This window comes from Nerophis ophidion, linkage group LG18, assembly GCF_033978795.1.
Source record: "Nerophis ophidion isolate RoL-2023_Sa linkage group LG18, RoL_Noph_v1.0, whole genome shotgun sequence".
NCBI lineage: Eukaryota > Metazoa > Chordata > Actinopteri > Syngnathiformes > Syngnathidae > Nerophis > Nerophis ophidion.
In genome coordinates, this window is record NC_084628.1 from 18,464,221 (window position 1) to 18,485,413 (window position 21,193).

Below are 21,193 nucleotides of genomic sequence, written 5' to 3' on the forward strand. Positions count from 1 at the left end.
AGACACACTGTCCACATCTGTGATCACATTTTTCATTTCTCTTTCAGGTGGTCTCAATTGGAATGAAGATAACATGGCCCCTTCTAATACCGCCAGCATGAGCAACAAAGGACAATAAATCATGAAAAACTGCCAAAGATAATAACAATGGAGCTTCCAGCTGAGGCACAATTAGAGGGATATCCGTCTCCACTCGCAGCGTCGGACAAATTGGCCTTTTCAACAAGAGGAACGTCCACAGAAAGTGCTGTTAACAGCTTACAGGACCTCACAGAGGACGGTCTTCTTGAGGGTCCATACGGCTCCCAGTTGGAAGGAGGAGGCGACGAACTTGAGGACAGTTCTGTTCGTGGCGGTCTTCAGAACACAAAATATGTGGCGGATGTGTCCTTACGGATTTCACCGCAGGATCTACGCTCCTGGCCTTTGAAACTGAGTCAGGAATCACGACAGGAAAGTTTTGTTTGCATTAGCCTCAATAACACAATGGAATATGTTGGTAAAGTTGGTCAGAATCTGAATTTACTGAGCTGTGATCAGGACCACTCTGGTTCTCTTCCTGTCCAATATTACAAAGGGGATGAGCTTCTTTCTGAAGATCGAAACAGCTCCCATATGGAACCGAGTCCTGGCGGACAGGAAGGCGGTTCTCAGTCCTTAGAGCACTGTGATCAATTGTCTGCCATCCTAGGAGCTACTCAAGATAAAGACCTGGATTTTTTGAGCTCATCTCAGAACTGTTGTTGTCCCCTTCCTGTCCAAGACAAAGGATGCTATGATCTTTCAGATGCTCAAGACTGCTCACAAAGGGTACTGGTTCCTGGTGGACTAATGGACAGTTTTGTTTGTGTTAATCCTAATAAAGTGGAATTGGTAAAACATTTGTGCGAATGGATGCAAGGAGAGGTTCTTGCAAATCCAACTGAAGACCTGAGCTTATTGAGCTCACTTCAGGACCACTGTGGCCCCCTACCTGTCCAAGACCTACAATGCAATGATCCTCCTGAGGCTCAAGGCTGCTTACCACTTGAATTGGTTCCGAACAAGCTAAAGGACACTTCTGTTTCAGATGATCTGTGCTCACATGTGCAAGAACAGGGTATCAAACTTCTTGGAGATGCAACTGAAGACTTGAATGGAATTAAGCGATCAGAGATCATCTCAACCGACCTCGTCAGTCAGACTTCTGAGGAACCTGCCCTCACCAGCCCTAATTCAACGCCAGACCTTTCACGCATCATCAAACTCAAACAGAGTTCCATCACCTTCTCGGACTATGCGGAGCATCGCCCTCGCATCGACGGCAGCTCGGACGAAGGAGAGTCTTCACAGGAAGAGGAGGAAGAAGAAGACGACAACAAGGAAAATGACGACGTGTTCTTGGAGCTGCCGCCCAGTGAGCTCCTGGCCAATCACAGACACAGGAAGGATGCCGTTATGAGGTGGAGCCGTGGCGTACCAGAAAGTGGGCAATGTGGCTATGAAGCAGAAGTGGAAAGTAGCAAGGAGGTAAGAAGCTAATTACTTCCGCTATTGCATTGTTGTATTGGTCATAGAGGACATGTGGGACCACTGGTTACAGAGGACAATGACCTGACATTGACCCCTGTTATCGCCACCATGTTAAGCCAGATATTGTTCGAAATTCAAATATCGTTCTTAGTATAATTACAATTTACATGACGTTACTGGAGTGATGAAACAGGAAGGCATGCAGAACAAGAAAATTTGCCAAATCACAACTTTATTTTGGTAATATCGCTTTATTCTCAGACCTTCTTAATATTGTAATATTACAACTATTTCCTTGCTAAATGACAATATTATTTTTAAAATACCAAGTTTTTTTTTCTTTCTGCAATATGACTTTTTCAGTGGCATCAATATGTTGTATAGGCATATATTTAGGGCCATCAAACTATTTGTATACTACGCTATAATATTCGCAATTAATGATATTTTGTCTGTAATCAACTCAGAGTTAATCACAATCGCAAATATGAGTTTGCTTTACCTCAGACAGATCATTTTTGAAGTTATTCATACTATCCACATGGTACTGAAAAACTGGTTTGCTTTATACGGATGATTGTATATCCAACATTAGATTTTATTAAAAAAATTGAACACACAATCTACACAGACACTCTTTTACAGACACACACACGTTAATTACACCTCAATAAAGAAATAATGCCCTTAAGGAAAGTTTGTGTTTACCTAGTATAATTGACAGCCCGAGAATTTACATTATGAATGTACTGAGTTTTTTCTTGTAATATTGCAATTTGTTAACATAATATTATGAACTTCTTCTGTTCAATCATACAATACTAATGTTGGATCATTTTAAGTTTTTTTTTCTCCTCATATAAAAAAGTAATAATTAATTCTGGTACTAAATCTATTCCTCAAACATGTCTAAATGACAAAATTAATGCATTTTGTACTTAGAAACTATGCAAAAAAGCCTATATTGCTATATTTCAAGTAAAAAAAAATGTTTGCCTCAAAATGTATTAATCTAGGGCAGCACGGTGTAAGAGGGGTTAGTGCGTCTGCCTCACAATACAAAGGTCCTGAGTAGTCCTGGGTTCAATCCCGGGCTCGGAATCTTTCTGTGTGGAGTTTGCATGTCCTCCCCGTGACTGCGTGGGTTCCCTCCGGGTACTCCGGCTTCCTCCCTGTTCCAAAGACATGCACCTGGGGATAGGTTGATTGGCAACACTAAATTTGCCCTAGTGTGTGAATGTGAGTGTGAATGTTGTCTGTCTATCTGTGTTGGCCCTGCGATGAGGTGGCGACTTGTCCAGGGTGTGAACCCCGCCTTCCACCCGATTGTAGTTGAGATAGGCACCAGCACCCCCTGCCACCCCAAAGGGAATAAGCGGTAGAAAATGGATGTATTCATTTATTGTTTACCAACCCTCTGTTGTAAGTGTAGTTTTCTTCCCCAATATCTCTGTCAAAGGTGGATTTGTAGTAGGAATGTAAAAGTAGCAACATTTCACGGTACGATATTATCACGGTATGAAGTCCTCTGTATGATATTAATGTAATATATGTCCAAAAGAAAAAAAAAAGACTTAAAACATGTTAGAGTTAATAAAATGTTAAAATATTGTAGTCATATTTATTAGTACAAACATTTATTTTTAAGTGCAAAGAATTGAGCAGGAACATATACTGTTTGAAGCAAATATAAAAAAATTTAAAGTTGAGTGTCTTTGAAGTGACAATACAAAAATCCAGTGTAAAACAAAAATGTTCACTTAAGTGTCTTTCAACTTTTGCTTTCTGACAAGCAGTGTCCTCCACAGTGGACATGTTTATATCAGTCTAGAAAATGTTGTTTCTCAGAAAAGTTACCTAAAAATATAACTTTTAGTAATGGAAATACCTCACAAACGGACGTTTAGCTTTGCTGGCTTCAAATCTTTTGTGGGTGACGTAGTGACTTGTCCAGGGTGTACACTTCTTTCCACCTGAGTGTAGCCCCCTCGCAACATCGAGAGAGGCAAGTGGTAGAAAATGGATGATTGATTGAGGATGTATCAAGTAGTTTTCAGTTTCCTCATATTACCCGCAGTGTCCAGTTTCTTGGGGGAGCAGGGGTGATTACCTCCGTGCGATGCGTCGTGAGCGGCTCGGTCTGTGTTGGCTTGGAAATCCTCGAGACAAAAGTGGAATGCTTTGCTTTGCAGAAGGCAGACTTTCTTACCTCAGCCAAACAGGTTATGTTTTCGCCAAATTTGTTTGTCTATTTGTTAGCAACATAACTTAAACAGTTACGGATGGATTTTGTTGACATTTTAAGGAAATGTCCCAAAACAATATGTACTCCTATCTTGTGAACACACTTCACTTAATGTGTGTTCTTAAATTTGCGTTCCACGTCTTAGATGAAGAGAGCAGTTATGATTTTGGTTTACAAAGTAAACAACTAAAAACTAAGGTTTTGGGCATTGTTTTCTCTAAACGTATACATATGTCTAAATATGGCCATGGACATGCAATATTGTGGGTTTTCTTGGATGCCATCTTCTTCACTAAAGGAAAAATCTAATCTGCCGAAAAGAATCCCTCTGCCATTTTCAATCGTTTTTTTTTTTTTTTTAAGTAGTCAGCTTGAAGCATCCCTCTATCTCTGACTCCCTCGGCCACATGTAACATGAGTGTGTGACTGTTATGATTTTGCTTACTAGTTTCGATGACCCACACTATCTTGCCTACGATTGGCCAGTCTATAATATTTCGCCCTAACCTTAGCCAATTGTGACTCATCATACAAACACCGACCAATCATCATGGATTTTCTTTGTATGTTTGGATGTTGTCATTGTATTGTCTCCATATTTTTGGGGCCTGGATTTGCAGTCATCTTTCTTTTTTTGTAGCTTTGATATACGCTACTTACCTACATGGGTCTCAAAGTAGCTAAACTACAGGAAAAGCTATTCGTTAAAAAAGTAGCTAAGCTACTGCCAAGCTACTGGAAAATGTAGTTAAAGGGGAACATTATCACAATTTCAGAAGGGTTAAAACCAATAAAAATCAGTTCCCAGTGGCTTATTTTATTTTTCAAAGTTTTTTTTTCAAAATTTTACCCATCATGGAATATCCCAAACAAAGGCTTTTAAAGTGCCTGATTTTCGCTATCTGTGAAGCCATCGTCCATTTTCCTGTGACGTCATCCAGTGATGCCAATACAAACAATATGGCGGATATAGCGACATTAGCTCGGATTCAGACTCGGATTTCAGCGGCTTAAGCGATTCAACAGATTACGCATGTATTGAAACGGATGGTTGAAGTATGGAGGCAGATAGCAAAAATGAAATTGAAGAAGAAACTGAAGCTATTGAGCGAATAGCTATTGACGGTATTCGGTGATCGCCTTTTAACCAACGATTGAGTGTCGCAGGATATCCATACATCTCTGTGCCATGTCTGCCTTAGCATCGTCGGTAAAATGTGCAGGAGCAACTTAAATGGGGCGACATGGCGTAGTGGGTAGAGCGGCCATGCCAAAAACCTGAGGGTTGCAGGTTCGCTTCCCACCTATGGACATCCAAATCGCTGCCGTTGTGTCCTTGGGCAGGACACTTCACCCTTTGCCCCCGGTGCCGCTCACACTGGTGAATGAATGATGAATGAATGATTGGTTGTGGTCGGGGGGGCCGTAAGCGCAAACTGGCAGCCACGCTTCCGTCAGTCTACCCCAGGGCAGCTGTGGCTACTGATGTAGCTTACCACCACCAGGCGTGAATGACTGATGGGTTCCCAGTTCACTGTGAGCACTTTGAGTATCTAACAATAGAAAAGCGCGATGTAAATCTAATTATTATTATCATAAATCTGTCGATTGGTAAGTGTGTGTTTGGCATTAAATGTGGGTGGAAGGAAAGGCTGGATGCAAATATAGCTACAAATGTACGTATAGCTAGCCTAAATAGCATGTTAGCATCGATTAGCAAGCCGTGCTAATCGATGCACACTCCACGTAAATCAACTTGAATCCGTCCCTGATCGTGTTGTTACACCCTCCGACAACACACCGGCGAGGCATGATGTCTCCAAGGTACGGAAAACAGTCGAAAAAATGGAAAATAACAGAGCTGATTTGACTTGGTGTTTGCAATGTGTTTGAGAAAATGGCGGATTGACTACCTATGTGACGTCACGTTAAGCGCGAATAATTGAAAGGCGTTTAATTCGCCAAATTTCACCCATTTAGAGTTCGGAAATCGGTTATAAAAATATATGGTCTTTTTTCTGCAACAAGGTATAAATTGACTCTTACATAGGTCTGGTGATAATATTCCCCTTTAAACTACGTAGCTTAGCTACTTCTTGCTTGCTAATGCCCATCACTGCCAATGTGTGCATATTTTTTTATCGATAAGCCTTACCTATACATTTTGTTTTGATGATCATTTACAAGGACTAGAATGTACCTTACCTTTCTTGGGTGGGACCTTCCTTTAAATGGCAAAAATAAATACCCGTATCTGCACCTTTTTCCAGATTATGTTACAGGTTAGGTTTGGGGTATCCTTGCCCAACACCATATTTTATTTGTATTTAGTGTCTTACTATGTCAACACTGGTAATTACAGCCATGACACCCACACCAAAAAGTTTGTCATAAGTGTACAGATTAGCAGCCATTACAACAGTGTGGGTGTCCTCCACTTGACTCGTTGACATGTGTTCTATCTGAAATGTGAAATCCAGCAGGAATGCAAACATCCTCTGCTTTCCACTCACTCCCTCGACGGGCAGCGGGACACATCAACTTTTCTCTTTTCTTCGACAGAAATGGCCTTTTCACACAACCTTTTACTCCACTTATTGGCCAGCGAAATGGTGTGCACACACACTGATGCAGTTGTGTGTAGCGGTGTTTCAAATGGCGCGTCAGTGTCACGGCTGTGAGGGGAGATGAGGCTCTTCAGTGCGGTGATAATACCCACACCTCACCATGCTGAGAGATACTGGTGTTGTTTTGAAGAGGAGAGGAAGAATGCTTGGAATCCAGGCAGCCTGTTGTAAATATTACCAAAGGGCAGCGGGAACAATGGCTTCACTAGCTTTGATTTCATATGGAAAGTCGATGTCGCCACAGGGCAAAGGTCTCTTTATACAAATGTCTTGCCCACTCCAGGTGAAAGAAATGTAGGCAATGGTCACACTGTAGTATTAGGACCATGTTGAGCATTTATATTAGAAAAAAAAAAAAAAAAAAATCAAGTAAGACTTGTTTTCAAATAAAAAAAATATATACACAGTATATATATATATATATATATATATATATATATATATATATATATATATATATATATATATATATATATATATATATAATATGTAGGTGTGGGAAAAATCACAAGACTACTTCGTCTCTACAGAACTGTTTCATGAGGGGTTCCCTCAATCATCAGGAGATTTTAATGGAAGCATTCACATACAACGGTTTATATAGGGCACAGGGTGGGTGGGGACAGGCAGGCGTAGGGTGTGGTGATTGGCTCATGTGTTACCTAGGAGGTGTTTCCGTCTGTAGCGGCATGTTGAAAGGATTTCACTGCGCTTGTTGAGGGATGACAGGTCTGGATGATATATAATAAACAGTTTCTCTTTCAAGCATAGGTTGCATCTTTTATTACCACTGTTGTAAGGTGTGCTGGATGCAAGAATTTGCCATGTTGTTGAATATTCAACATTATTGTCTTTGAGGTTCCAAATGTGCTTGCTGAGTTCTGTAGAATTCCGCAAAGTCTGGTTTCTAAAGGAAGCCTCCTGATGATTGAGGGAACCCCTCAGGAAACAGTTCTGTAGAGATGAAGTAGTCTTGTGATTTTTCCCACACCTACATATTGCACTTTACCACGGTATCGAGCACTATTCTCTGGATAATCCAATCAAGACACACACACACATATATATATATATATATATATATATATATATATATGTAATAACATGAGATTTATTTAGGATTTTCAATTTTTACAACACATATACAGCAGTATAGATCAGTGGTTCTTAACCCGGTTGGACGTACCAAACCCCGTTAGTTTCATATGCAAATCCACCGAACCCTTCTTAGTGAAAAAAAAAAAAAAAAAATTCAAATTCAAGACAAAGTTATGTGTTTTTGGGGTAACACTTTAGTATGGAGAGAATATTCTAAGTAACAAATACTTAATTTAGAGGTTTTTGGACACCAAGGGAACATATTCTTAGTGACAAAGACTTATTTGGTTAGGGTTAGGGTTAGAGGGTTAGGGTTATAATAAGGCAATGCCGAATAAGGCATTAATAAGTACTTAATAATGACTAGTTAAGAGCCAATATGTTACTAATTTACATGTTAATTAGCAACTAATTAATGGTGTATATGTCCCCCATACTAAAGTGTTACCAGGTTTTTTTTACTGGTGTACAAAAAGAACCATGCATGAACATCACCTTGTTCAAAGAAAGAAACCAACACTAAACTTGTCAAGCTTGAGCTGTGGGTGTTTGTGCTTCCTCGATGCAAGGATGATGTGGGATGAATCAGGCATGAATGTAAGTACATTTTTATTTGTTACTTAAATACAAAAGGCAAAACAAAAAGCACGCTCGATGGCGGAAAATAATATATGCTAAAACGTTAACAAAAACAGCACAATGGCATGGCTATCCATAAATGAACAAAAGATGCTAACAATAAACCAAAAAAACCAGCACTTAGGCGAAAGAATACATGGATCTTACGTGGCGTGGTCCAAATGTTTAGCAGCGTGGCAAGGCGTGGAGGTTTGTGATAGAAATGTGGCATGAAGCAGAATGCAAAAATCCCAGACTGATGGACAGAAAGAAAATTATTTAAGTAGTGGCTGTGATAATTAGGAACAGGTGCGGGACTGAGGGCAGGGGCATGACTAGGATAAAACTAATGAGGTTGGCATTGAAACAAACAAAACCAGGAAGTGCATAACGTGACTGATTGTCCAAAATCAAAAAACATAACATGACAAAACAAAACATGATCCATAGGTGTGACAAAACTCACACTAGGCAGCACAAACTCACAACAAATTACACACCTGCAAATCAGTGTGACTTCTGCTGTTTCCGTATCCGTAATACGCCGATAGGGAGAAGATTTTATTGAGACGATGAGTCGGGTGTGTTTTGACCTCTGCCGAACCCCTGAAGCCGACTCACCGAACCTCTAGGGTTCGATCGAACCCAGGTTAAGAACCACTGGTATAGATAGATGGATAGTACTTTATTGAGGGTTTCCTTCAGGAAAATTAAACATTTAACTGTTGGCAATGCAAATGTCCACAAAACATCACAAACAACAGGGGGGAGGAGACAACAAGAAGACACATTTCAGTAAGACTAAACTTAAAGTTAAAGTACCAATGATTGTCACACACATACTAGATGTAGCCAAATTATTCTCTGCATTTGACCCATCACCCTTGATCACCCCCTGGGAAGTGGGGGGCGCAGTGGGCAGCAGCGGTGCCGCGCCCGGGAATCATATATGGTGATTTAACCCCCAATTCCAACCCTTAATGCTGAGTGCCAAGCAGGGAGGTAATGGGTCCCATTTTTATAGTCTTTGGTATGACTTGGCCGGGATTTGAACTCACGACCTACCGATCTCAGCAACAGTCAGTAAAGAAAAAAAAAGTATATTTTCACATGCATGTGTACACACACACCTTTTTTCCTGCAAAGTTGCACTATTGTTCTCCTATAAATATGATTTTTGGGATCTTAACACATTATGTTGACTTAATTCTGGAATTATTCCAACATTTCCTTTTTCGTTCACTTTACCTAATTCTTACATTTCTACTTTTTCATGTAATCTTATAATTTTTTTTTGCAATATTACAAATTTTTTCTTGCAGAATTTTTAAAAATTTTTTCTGACAAATTAACAATTATATTTATTCTCCTAATGATGTGACTTTATGATTGGAATATTTTAGCAAAATTACGAGCACACTCTTTTTTTAACCATATTTATCTTTATTTTGGTGGTATTTTTTTTATTTTTATTGATTTATTCATTGTGGTCCTCATAGTCATCTGATCCACTCCAGGTAAAACAACTTCATGGTCACAGCATAATATTAAGCTACAATGAAAATAAAATTATATAATTATTAATAAATGCCTAGTGAAAATAAGACTAAAGTCTAAAAAAAATGTTAAATAAAAATGTTTTCTTGCAAAGTTGCATCATTTCTCTCGGGGGAATACAACTGTATAATTTTTTGGGGGTCATAATATGTTGACTTTATTTCAGAAACATTCCAAATTGTTTTGTAAACTACACTGGCATGTATTCACTTATTTTCTTTACTTTATTTCTTTCTGTTAGTTTATTTCGGACATGAACACACTTACAGAATAATACATCACACAATTTGTCTGGGAATTTGCCTGTTTAAAATGATCGGTCGCTGATATATTCTCAGAGGTTCTGAAATGTCTTATATTAGTTTGTAACTGTTTGTACAAAACCTCAATTTAAAAACTCTGACTTTCTTCTCGTAGTATTGCAACTTATTTTTCCGCGACAAATTTATTCTTCTTCAAAATTGCCATTTTATTTTTGCAATGCAATTTTATTATTGTAGCATTTTTAGTTTTTTCCCCTTTGTTTTACAGCGTTATTCTCATATTTATATGACTAAAATAATGGGACGTTTTTCTTAGAAATTCAGATTATTTTATCCTGATTCCACACCCTCTCAAAATATCACTGCTCTTTCCTTGCAAAATTACAAAAGTTCTCTTTTTTTCCTCATAACATTTCAATTTTATTCTGGTATTATATTCCCCTATTTTAAGTGTGGTCCTCAAACACATCTATTTTACACTACAGGTAAAATAAATATACGTTCAGCGTATAGTATTACATGCACACTGAAAAGGTAATATATTTTATATTTGGGGAAAAAAAATTGTTAAAGTCGGGAATATAACTAATGAACTCTATTCCTATAAAAAAAAAACCTCTAAAATATGACTGTATTATTTTCTCACTACATAATGACTATTGCTGAAATGTTACTCATTTTTTCATGTAAAACTGCATTGTTATTTCCTTATATCACAACTTGATTCTGTAATTATTAAATCTTTTTTGTGTAATACTACATTCTTAGTTTTGTAATATCACAACAAAAATCAAAATTACCCTTTGAAATAAAATTATTCTTTACTTAATTTTTTGGTAGTATTTGTTTTCTGTATTCTACATGGCCTTTTTTGTCTTGGAAAATAATATATGCTGTTTAAAAGATTATTATAAAATCAGATGAGTCATCGAAAATTAGAATGAATTTACGTATCGGGAAATATCCGCAAAATATTGTATCACGCGGTTGAAAATAGATGGATGGATGGATGGATGGATGGATTGATTATGCAAAAACCCCAAAATGACAAGATGCAGTTAATAAACCTAACCGTTAGGGGGCGACATATGCATGATTTCACAGCTTGTCATCTCCCAGCTTGCTTGCATGATGTTGTGTATCCTGAAGTCTTCCAGAAGCTTCTGGTTGACTCCCAGCAGCATATAAGTGGTGCAACGCATACCCGCAGTGACCCGGGTAGCCACGCTGGCCTTTTGCACGATTGGTTGCAGCGTCAGACTCCCTAACATAACTCCATGGTGATCTGTGGCACTCTGTGGGTGGCGAGCGAGCAGGCAGCCAGCCCAGATCCCCTCACACTCCAGCTCCTCATTTCCATGTCAAAGACTCAAAGTTGGGCCCCACAATGTTGGCCAATTTGTGCTGATAAAGTTATAGTTGTCCCTCACAAGATAACATGGAGGCATTCATCTCAATTGGATTGACTCATAGCAGCCCTGTTGCCATGGCGCCAAGATGGATGGATGGATGGAGAAAAGGCCCGGGATGAGATGAATCTCACTCAAGTCTCCTTTGGAATCTGTCTTATTCTCAGAGGCCACATTCCTAAAAAATGTGGGGATGTCACGGTACAGACAAAGAGATAGTGTGTGTGTATGTGTGTGTTACTGCAGTGAGGCGTGCGTTTTGTGGGACGCACGGGCCTCGCTCATTTCCTGTCAGCCTTTTCAACTGCAACTTTTCTTGTCCAATGACTTCTTGAGGAGAGTTTTAGTACTTTGACTTTTTTTAGTCTTTCTAAAAAAGAAAACATTTCAACCCCGGGGCCATTTGCGGTGCACGGTTGGGTTTTATTGGCCCCGCGGCACATTGTGTTAATAGAATTAAACAAAAAAAAAAAAAACAACTCACCATTATAAGCACTGTCTTACAATATTACAATTTTGAGATAACACTGTCAGTAAGGACATTTGAACCGATACGGTACCTGGGAATTGATACCAGTCCTTAACGGCACCAATTTTCAGCAATTTTGTGTGTTAACGTGTTAATAAATGTTCATTTGTATAAAGATAAAATTTCATATTTGAATGTAACATTGAGCTGACAATAGCAACTGTGCTGTCCAATTGTTTTCTTACTCTTCTGAGTCTCATTTGCAAATATTAGCACTGTGAATCTTTGGGCACCGCACAGTTTGATTCGATTCTCGGCCGTAATGATTCGATTGAGAATTGATATTCCATTCAAACGATTCCCGATTCAAAATCAGTACTTTTTAATAGCATTGGATGGCAGTTCTATGATTATTTATATTCCTCCACAAAATAAATAAACAACTCAGATAAATGTCTGTATTACTTAAAATAAAAACTGGTTTTGTTTAGTAGAATGCTTCCCAAATATTTAATAAAGTCAAATACAAATAAGGCAACAAGAGAAGTATCCAACAGTTTGCTTTTCCAAAGTAAATATGTGCAGCAAATATGGGCATTTACATCAACAATATTATTCTTTCTGCTGGAAGGGACAGACAAAAATAAAATAAAAAATGAAGTGATATATATTTATATAGCGCTTTTCTCTAGTGACTCAAAGCGCTTTACATAGTGAAAGCCAATATCTAAGTTACATTTGAACCAGTGTTGGTGGCACTGGGAGCAGGGGGGTAAAGTGTCTTGCCCAAGGACACAACGGCAGTGACTAGGATGGCGGAAGCATGAATCGAACCTGCAACCCTCAAGTTGCTGGCACGGCCACTCTACCAACCGAGCTATACCGAGCTATATCTATATAAATACATAGATTTTTTTTTAGTCGATTAAAAATCGTTACTAAAAAGTATCGTGATTCATTCGAAAACTGATTTTTAGCAGGTATTGTTCATTACAGGTTGCCCTAAGTGTGTTGCCATAGCCAGAAAGTAGTCTTTGCCATCACGTTGTGAGTGTTTATACTGTAAGTATTGTACTTAATACACACCAGCTGTTTGACTGTAATGTGCATCTGAGTTGTAGTTTTCATGACCAAACTTAACTGCCTATCAAGAGATGTGTTGTATTTGTAAACTGTTTTACAAGTGATCATATGTGTCAGTAATATTAATGAATTGGGAAAGGGGTAGGATTACATAAGCTTTGCTTCTTCCTGCTCCTTTTCGGACATGTTGTAAAGAGAAATGAGAATATTTTACAGTATATGATGTATCATACTGTGACTGCAGACATGTTCGAAATTAACTTAAACCAAACCAAATCTGGAAGTGTTGAAATTGCCATGTAAAATCGCTAATGCTAATCGATAGCATGTCAAGGCCTTGTTCACACTGCAGGTCAATTCCGATTTTTTTGCCCATATAGGGCCTCATGACAATGTGAACGGTGCAATTACAAACTTTTCAGATCCGACCCATGCCTCTTTCGTATTTGGATATAAATTGAGCGCTCCAGTTTTTGATTGATTGATTGATTGAAAATTTTATTAGTAGATTGCACAGTTCAGTACATATTCCGTACAATTGACCACTAAATGGTAACACCCGAATAAGTTTTTCAAATTGTTTAAGTCGGGGTCCACGTTAATTAATTCATGGTAAGTTGCGTTCATCCAACCAATACGTCATCAAAAAGCGATAAACGTCAAAACTATTCGCCAGAATACAAGATTGCAATAAAAATGGTAAACAAATGAGCAGAAAACAGGTGAAAATAATACTTTAAGAACTTTGGTCAATGTTTTACCAGCTGTCTCTGACTGCTCACCCACAGGCTCTCCTGAGCAGACGTCGAAACAAATGTCCCACAAACCTCATGTTTAATTTTCTACGCACGATAATTCCATTCAGAATATGTGGGCCTTAATTGAACAAAATCCTTAAAATTGCCACAAATGCTCCAGGACTGAGACCAACTAGAATTGGAGCCATTTTTACTTCAGTGGACACTGCATCATATGTGACGTCAGAAGCGGGTCAAATTGCATTCACATTGGACATTTAATGGGTAATGTGAACGTCGCCATAAAAAGATCGGATTTGACAAAACAATCTAAATTAGACACTACACACTACCATACTATATTGTCATATTTCCCAACCCTCCCGGATTTTCCGGGAGACTCACGAAATTCAGCGACTCTCCCGAAAACCTCCTGGGACAAATTTTCTCCCGAAAATCCCCCTCCAGCTCCATGCGGACCTGAGTGACGTGCCGACAGCCTGTTTTCACATCCGCTTTCCCACAATATAAACAGCGTGCCTGCCTAATGAGGTTATAACTGTAGAATGATCGAGGGCGAGTTCTTGGTTTCTTATGTGGGTTTATTGTTAGGCAGTTTCATTAACGCCCTCCCAGCGCGGTAACAACACACAACAACAGCAGTCACGTTTTCGTCTACAGTAAAGCAGTTTGTCTGCCGTAAACAGCAATGTTGTGACACTCTTAAACAGGACAATACTACCATCTACTGTACATGCATATGTGACCATAACATGTACGGCTTTTAGAGAGTGCAAGTGCACAACAGTGCACACAACAAGGAGTTGAAGCAGAAGAACGAGGAAGATACAGCCATGGTGACGCCGACAACGAGTAAGATGAAGAAATACGCTTATAAGTTCCAAGCCGCAGGTGCGATTGGACCTGGATAGCCTCCGGGAAGAAGTAGTGGACTACCAAGTGCTTGGCATGGAAGATCTTCCCCAAGAAGCAAAGATTGACCGGTTTTGGGCCATGGTAGGGAGAGATTGAAGATTCCAGACTTTAGTGCAATTGATGGAAGCACTTTTGTCCGTGCCACACACCAATGCATCATCAGAGAGGGTGTTCAGCATGGTTAGAAAAATAGTGACAGAGAATAGAACAAGGATGGACAATTAAACCATTAACTCAGAATTGAGTATATGAGTGTTATGTGTGTGTATATGTGTAAATAAATGAACACTTTATATATATATATATATATATATATATATATATATATATATATATATATATATATATATATAGCTAGAATTCACTGAAAGACAAGTATTTCTTATATATGTATAGATATGAAATACTTGACTTGGTGAATTCTAGCTGTAAATCTATTCCTCTTTTCTTAACCAAAATATTGTACTGTTTGAATTTACAAGGGCCCATACAAGTACCAAATTTGTCAACAAGGTATTCAATTATTCTTCACTTTTTCAACCTTTTTAACTGTAGGAGTGGACCAACATACTGAATAATAACATTTGCCTGGCATTTATTTTAAATGTTATAAAGTACAATATAAAACAATTGTAATTGTTATAAAAATTGTCACATAAATACAACGTGTCCAATAGATTTACTTCTATTTTTTATGTATTTTAGTTATTTAGCTGCATGTAGCTGTTTGAGAGGGTCGGTAATGTAAGATTATATTTGGCTTCACTTTTCACATGGGATGATAGATTTGCTATTAATATAGTAACTTTAAATCTTTGATTGTGATATAAGAGTTAAAGAACAATTCCCTTTGTTTTAACCATTATTGGCCACATGAGAGTCTGCATATAAATATTGTATTTATATGGCAGCCCATGTAAAATATGAGCACTTATTAACGTTCGTATGATTATTAAATCAATCAATCAATGATTATTTATATAACCCTAAATCACTAGTGTCTCAAAGGGCTGCACAAACCACGACCCCCCCCCCCCCCCCCCCCCAGGGAACCGAAAGCAATGGATGTCGAGCGGGTCTAACATGATACTGTGAAAGTTCAATCCATAGTGGATCCAACACAACCGTGAGAGTCCAGTCCAAAGTGGATCCGACACAGCAGAGAGAGTCCCATCCAATTCGAGCCAGCAAGAAACCTACCCCAAGCAGAAAAATTTAGTAGTTTTATATTTTCATACAGTATCTGAAAAATATTTATCCAACAGTTTTTACTTTTATTTTTACTACAGAATAAACATATTTGTAAACCGTTTTAGTGTTTTAACATATTAAGTTAAAACCTGCAATACTTGTAAATTATATTAAGATATACTGCAATAAAAGACAAACAGCAGTAAGAGGATAAAGTTAAATTTTTTTTAATTAATATTATTAATCTCCTATCGCCCCCGCCCCCCGCTGAAGTGTGTACAGTCAAAGTTTTTGCAATCAGTGCTGCTTGTGACAGCACCGAAGGTCAAATATGAAACAAAAAACGATGACCTCAGCAAGATATGTATGACAGACACGCAGGACCACACTGTGGAACTCTTGACACCCTTACACACTCCACACTCACCTCTCAGTTTTTTCCTCTCTCACTGACCTCAGGCGACATCCTCAACCCTGGGGAGACGGGGGGTAAAGGGTGGGTGGGGGATTGGCCAGATTTAGGTCATTCCTCTGGGATTTGATCGGTTAAAAAAAAAAGAAAAAGTGCTTGGTCAGCTGACCGCTTGGCAGTCAGCAGGGAGAAGGATCGTCTGGTGTCTGCTTTACATTACTTTTAAGTATACTTACAGGTATTTGAAATAACTGAAATCCGGGCAGTGCCTTCATTCTGGCTTGAGAGTAAGCAGATGAGTACTGAAAAAAAGCTATTTTGGTGAAAAATATTTATTTAAAAAATAGTCATAATTTTTGCGGAAAACAGGTATTATTATTTTTTTTGCCTAAAAAAAATAGTGGGAAAATTATAAGAAAAAGTGACAATTTTAAGAATAAAAACAAATCATATTGGCTTGAAAAACCCATTGCACTGCAACAAGAATACGTTTTAATATTTTGAGAGGAATAAAGTATTTTTTACAACAATTTTTTTTTCAAGTCCTGCTATATGGAGACCATTGTTCCTTTACTTAAGTATAGTCGTAATATGTATGAGAAAGAAGTCACAATTTTACCAAAATAACGTAATATTCGATTAAAAACACCATACTGTTTTGAGAATAAATTAAGCCTTTATCAAAATAGGTTGTAATATTTTGAGGTGGAAAACGTCATTTTTACTTGAATAGGGCAATTTATTATTGTTTTTTATATGTTTATGTGCTATAATGTGGGGCATAATTGTACCAAAATAATGGTTTGAGAATAGATATTTAGAGGAGAGTAAGGTAATTTCTACTAAAATTATGCCATTTAAAAACAATCGTGTTATCATGAGAACTGTTTGTAGTTTTACTTGGGTAAAGTTTTATTAATTATTGAAAAAATATATATAATAATACAATTTTGAAAACATCTTAATGATTTGAAAATTAATCACTTCTTTTACCAGAATACATTGTAATATTTTGAGTAGAGAAAAAAAAGTAATTTGTACAAAAATAGTGCCGTTTTTTTACATTTTTAAACATGCAACCACAAGAGTAAATTGCATTTTTACTTGGGTAAGGTCGTAATATTTTGGGGGGAAGACATCTTTATTTTATTAGAAAAAAGTTTTAACATTGAGAGATGTCATCAGTCATAATTTTAAAACACAAAAGTCAGCATATTGTGACGAAAAGTATATACAGTGGGGCAAAAAAGTATTTAGTCAGCCACCGATTGTGCAAGTTCTCCCACTTAAAATGATGACAGAGGTCTGTAATTTTCATCATAGGTGCACTTCAACTGTGACAGACAGAATTACAAAAAAAATCCAGGAATTCACATTGTAGGAATTTCAAATAATTTATTTGCAAATTATGGTGGGAAATAAGTATTCGGTCACTTCAAACAAGGAAGATCTCTGGCTCTCACAGACCTGTAACTTCTTCTTTAAGAAGCTCTTCTGTCCTCCACTCGTTACCTGTATTAATGGAACCTGTTTGAACTCGTTATCTGTATGAAAATACAACTGTCCACAGCCTCAAACAGTCAGACTCCAAACTCCACGATGGCCAAGACCAAAGAGCTGTCGAAGGACACCAGGAAAATAATTGTAGACCTGCACCAGACTGGGAAGAGTAAATCTACAATAGGCAAGAAGCTTGGTGTGAAAAAATCAACTGTGGGAGGAATTATCCACTGATAATCTCCCTCGATCTGGGGCTCCACGCAAGATCTCATCCCGTGGGGTCAAAATGATCATGAGTGCTGTGAGCAAAAATCCCAGAACCACACGGGGGGACCTGGTGAATGACCTGCAGAGAGCTGTGACCAAAGTAACAAAGGTTACATCAGTAACACACTAAGCCGACACGGAATCAAAATCCGCAGTGCCAGACGTGTCCCCCTGCTTAAGCCAGTGCATGTCCAGGTCTGTCTGAAGTTTGCCAGGGAACACATGGATGATACAGCAGAGGATTGGGAGAATGTCATGTGGTCAGATGAAAACAAAATATAACCTTTTGGTATAAACTCAACTCATCGTGTTTAGAGGAAGAAGAATACTGAGTTGCATCCCAAGAACACCATAACTACTGTGAAGCATGGGGGTGGAAACATCATGCTTTGGGGCTGTTTTTCTGCTAAGGGGACATGACGTTTGATGCGTGTTAAGGAAAGAATGAATGGGGCCATGTATCGTGACATTTTGAGCCAAAACCTCCTTCCATCAGTGAGAGCTTTGAATGGTTGACCAAATACTTATTTTCCACCATAATTTACGAATAAATTATTTAAAATTCCTACAATGTGAATTCCTGGATTTTTTTTTTCACATTCTGTCTCTCACAGTTGAAGTGTACCTATGATGAAAATTACAGACCTCTTTCATAATTTTAAGTGGGAGAACTTGCAGTGGCTGACTAAATACTTTTTTGCCCCACCGTATCTTTTTTACAAGAAAAAAGTCATAACTAATACTAATTTTACTAATAATTGTTTCCGTTTATTGCAAACAATGGCCCATTATGAAAGCCACCTAATGAATGACAATTCTAGTAAACAACTGGAAAGAAATATATAAGATATTGTTATGGTCTGATAATTAAAAACAAATGAATACACAGCTCCAATAGTATTTTACTTTTATTCAACGATTTACATAATGAATGGACAATTTAATAGTTTATTTTTTAATCATGCAGATTGTAATGATGTAATTAACTGAATGTATGTCTATTTAATTTTGGCACACAAAAAATAACACCTCTGAGTAAAAATACTCTGCGAAGGGTTAAGTGTAACAAGAGAGTATTCTTAACAAACTGGAATTCTTTGCTGCCCTCCTGCTGTGTCCCAGGAGGATCAGGAAGGGGTCAAACATGGAGTCAGCGAGAATTGATATTTCTGATGTCATAATGCTGAACACGACACGAGCACTGAATGTGTGCTACACAGTACACACAGTCAGGTGATTGTGATGATGTTGATCATTTGGTGACTTGTGTGGATTTATGAGGCCCAAACAACACGTCTTGAGCCCCCGTCTCTATGAGGATGCTCTATTTATACACACTGTCTGTGTCAGGGGCGGGGGGGCAGTGGATTCCATCAGTCCCCACATGGCACACACGTCTGTGCAGGCCTCCTTCCTGCTCTGCTCTTTCACCCCCTGACGAAGTGGCCGAGTAGATCGCATTTCCATGTGGAGCATCTCAGTCTCACCGCAGAGTTCGCTTTTGTTTTCGCTTTGACATTTGTTTATGTTCACAAGTTCACCTCAAGCATAACACATGGACCTGAGACACTTCATTAGGTACGCCCGCGCCATTGAATGACGTCCAGTACAAACATTCTGCCTTTACAAAGATAATAATGCTCACTTTTGATTGACACTATTTAACAATATTTTTGTTATTCTGCTTGCAGTGGGCACGGCATCACAGCGAGGGCTGCTTCTAATAGTCTGAGCATCTCTTGCAGCTAAATAAAGTAAAAACAAAAACAACAAACAAACAAAAACGGAAAAATACTAGTAAAATGGTAAATTTATTTGTGGTTTATAAGAACAAATTTAATGAATGTATAAAAATGTATTGCATTTTTCAACATGTATTAAATCTAAATATATATGATCTATAAAAATAAATACATAAACATACAGTAGTAAATATAACTTTCTTATAAAATCAATTACAGGTATTTTTCTAAATTTTTTTAAGTGTGGAAAAAGGCAATATTTATAAAAATGGTTTAAAAAAAAAGACCAAAAAATACATATTTTGACCAAGCCCCATTTTTAAAAAATGTATTTAAGTAACAAAAGTATTTTTCATAATGTATTAAGTGTTAAAAAAATTATATTGGCAGAACTTCTTAATACATAGTCAGTAAAAAAATATATACAATATGTTGACCCCGCTATATTTAAAGAAAATTGTTTTTAATAATTACATTTACTTTTCAGAATTTGAAATGCAAATATATGTGTGTGTATAATATATATGTATAAATATATGTATATATTCATATATATGTATATGTATATATATATATATATATATATATATATATATATATATATAAATATATATATATATATATATATATATATATATATATATATATATATAGATATAGATATATACACACACTATATTGCCAAAAGTATTTGGCTACCCATCCAAATGATGAGAATCAGGTGTCCTAATCACTTGGCCCGGCCACAGGTGTATAAAATCAAGCACTTAGGCATGGAGACTGTTTCTACAAACATTTGTGAAAGAATGGGCTGCTCTTAGGAGCTCAGTGGTTTCCAGCGTAGAACTGTCATAGGATGCCACCTGTGCAACAAATCCAGTTGTACGATGTCCTCGCTCCTAAATATTACTGAGTCAACTGTCGGCTTTATTATAAGAAAGTGGAAGAGTTTGGGAACAACAGCAACTCAGCCACGAAGTGGTAGGCCACGTAAACTGACAGAGAGGGGTCAGCGGATACTGAAGCGCATAGTGCAAAGGGGTTGCCAACTTTCTGCACAGTCAGTCGCTACAGAGCTCCAAACTTCATGTGACTTTCCAATTAGCCCACGCACAGTACGCAGAGAGCTTCAGGGAATGGGTTTCTATGCCCGCCAGCTGCATCTAAGCCATACATCACCAAAGCGTTGGATGCAGTGGTGTAAAACACGTAGCCACTGGACTCTAGAACAGTGGAGACGCCTTCTCTGGAGTGATGACGCTTTTCCATTTGGCAATCTGATGGACGAGTCTGGGTTTGGAGGTTGCCAGGAGTTACATTTCGGACTGCATTGTGCTGGGTGTGAAATTTGGAGGAGGAGGAATTATGGTGTGGGCTTGTTTTTCAGGAGTTGGGCTTGGCCCCTTAGTTCCAGTGAAAGGAACTTTGAATGCTCCAGGATACCTAAACATTTTGGACAATTTCATGCTCCCAACCTTGTGGGAACAGTTTGGAGCGGGCCCCTTCCTCTTCCAGCATGACTGTGCA

The 21,193-nt window shown here is 38.0% G+C and overlaps 1 protein-coding gene across 3 annotated transcripts in view; it reads left to right on the forward strand.

The window, feature by feature from the left end:
* stard13b (StAR related lipid transfer domain containing 13b) overlaps positions 1-21,193 on the forward strand; it is a 191,434-nt gene that overhangs the window by 4,399 nt on the left and 165,842 nt on the right. For all 3 annotated transcript variants that reach the window (XM_061877464.1, XM_061877465.1, XM_061877466.1), the window contains exon 2: positions 48-1,509. In XM_061877464.1, the coding sequence (XP_061733448.1) occupies positions 148-1,509 (1,362 nt within the window). In that variant the 5' untranslated portion in view covers positions 48-147. The remainder of the gene's footprint in view (positions 1-47; positions 1,510-21,193) is intronic.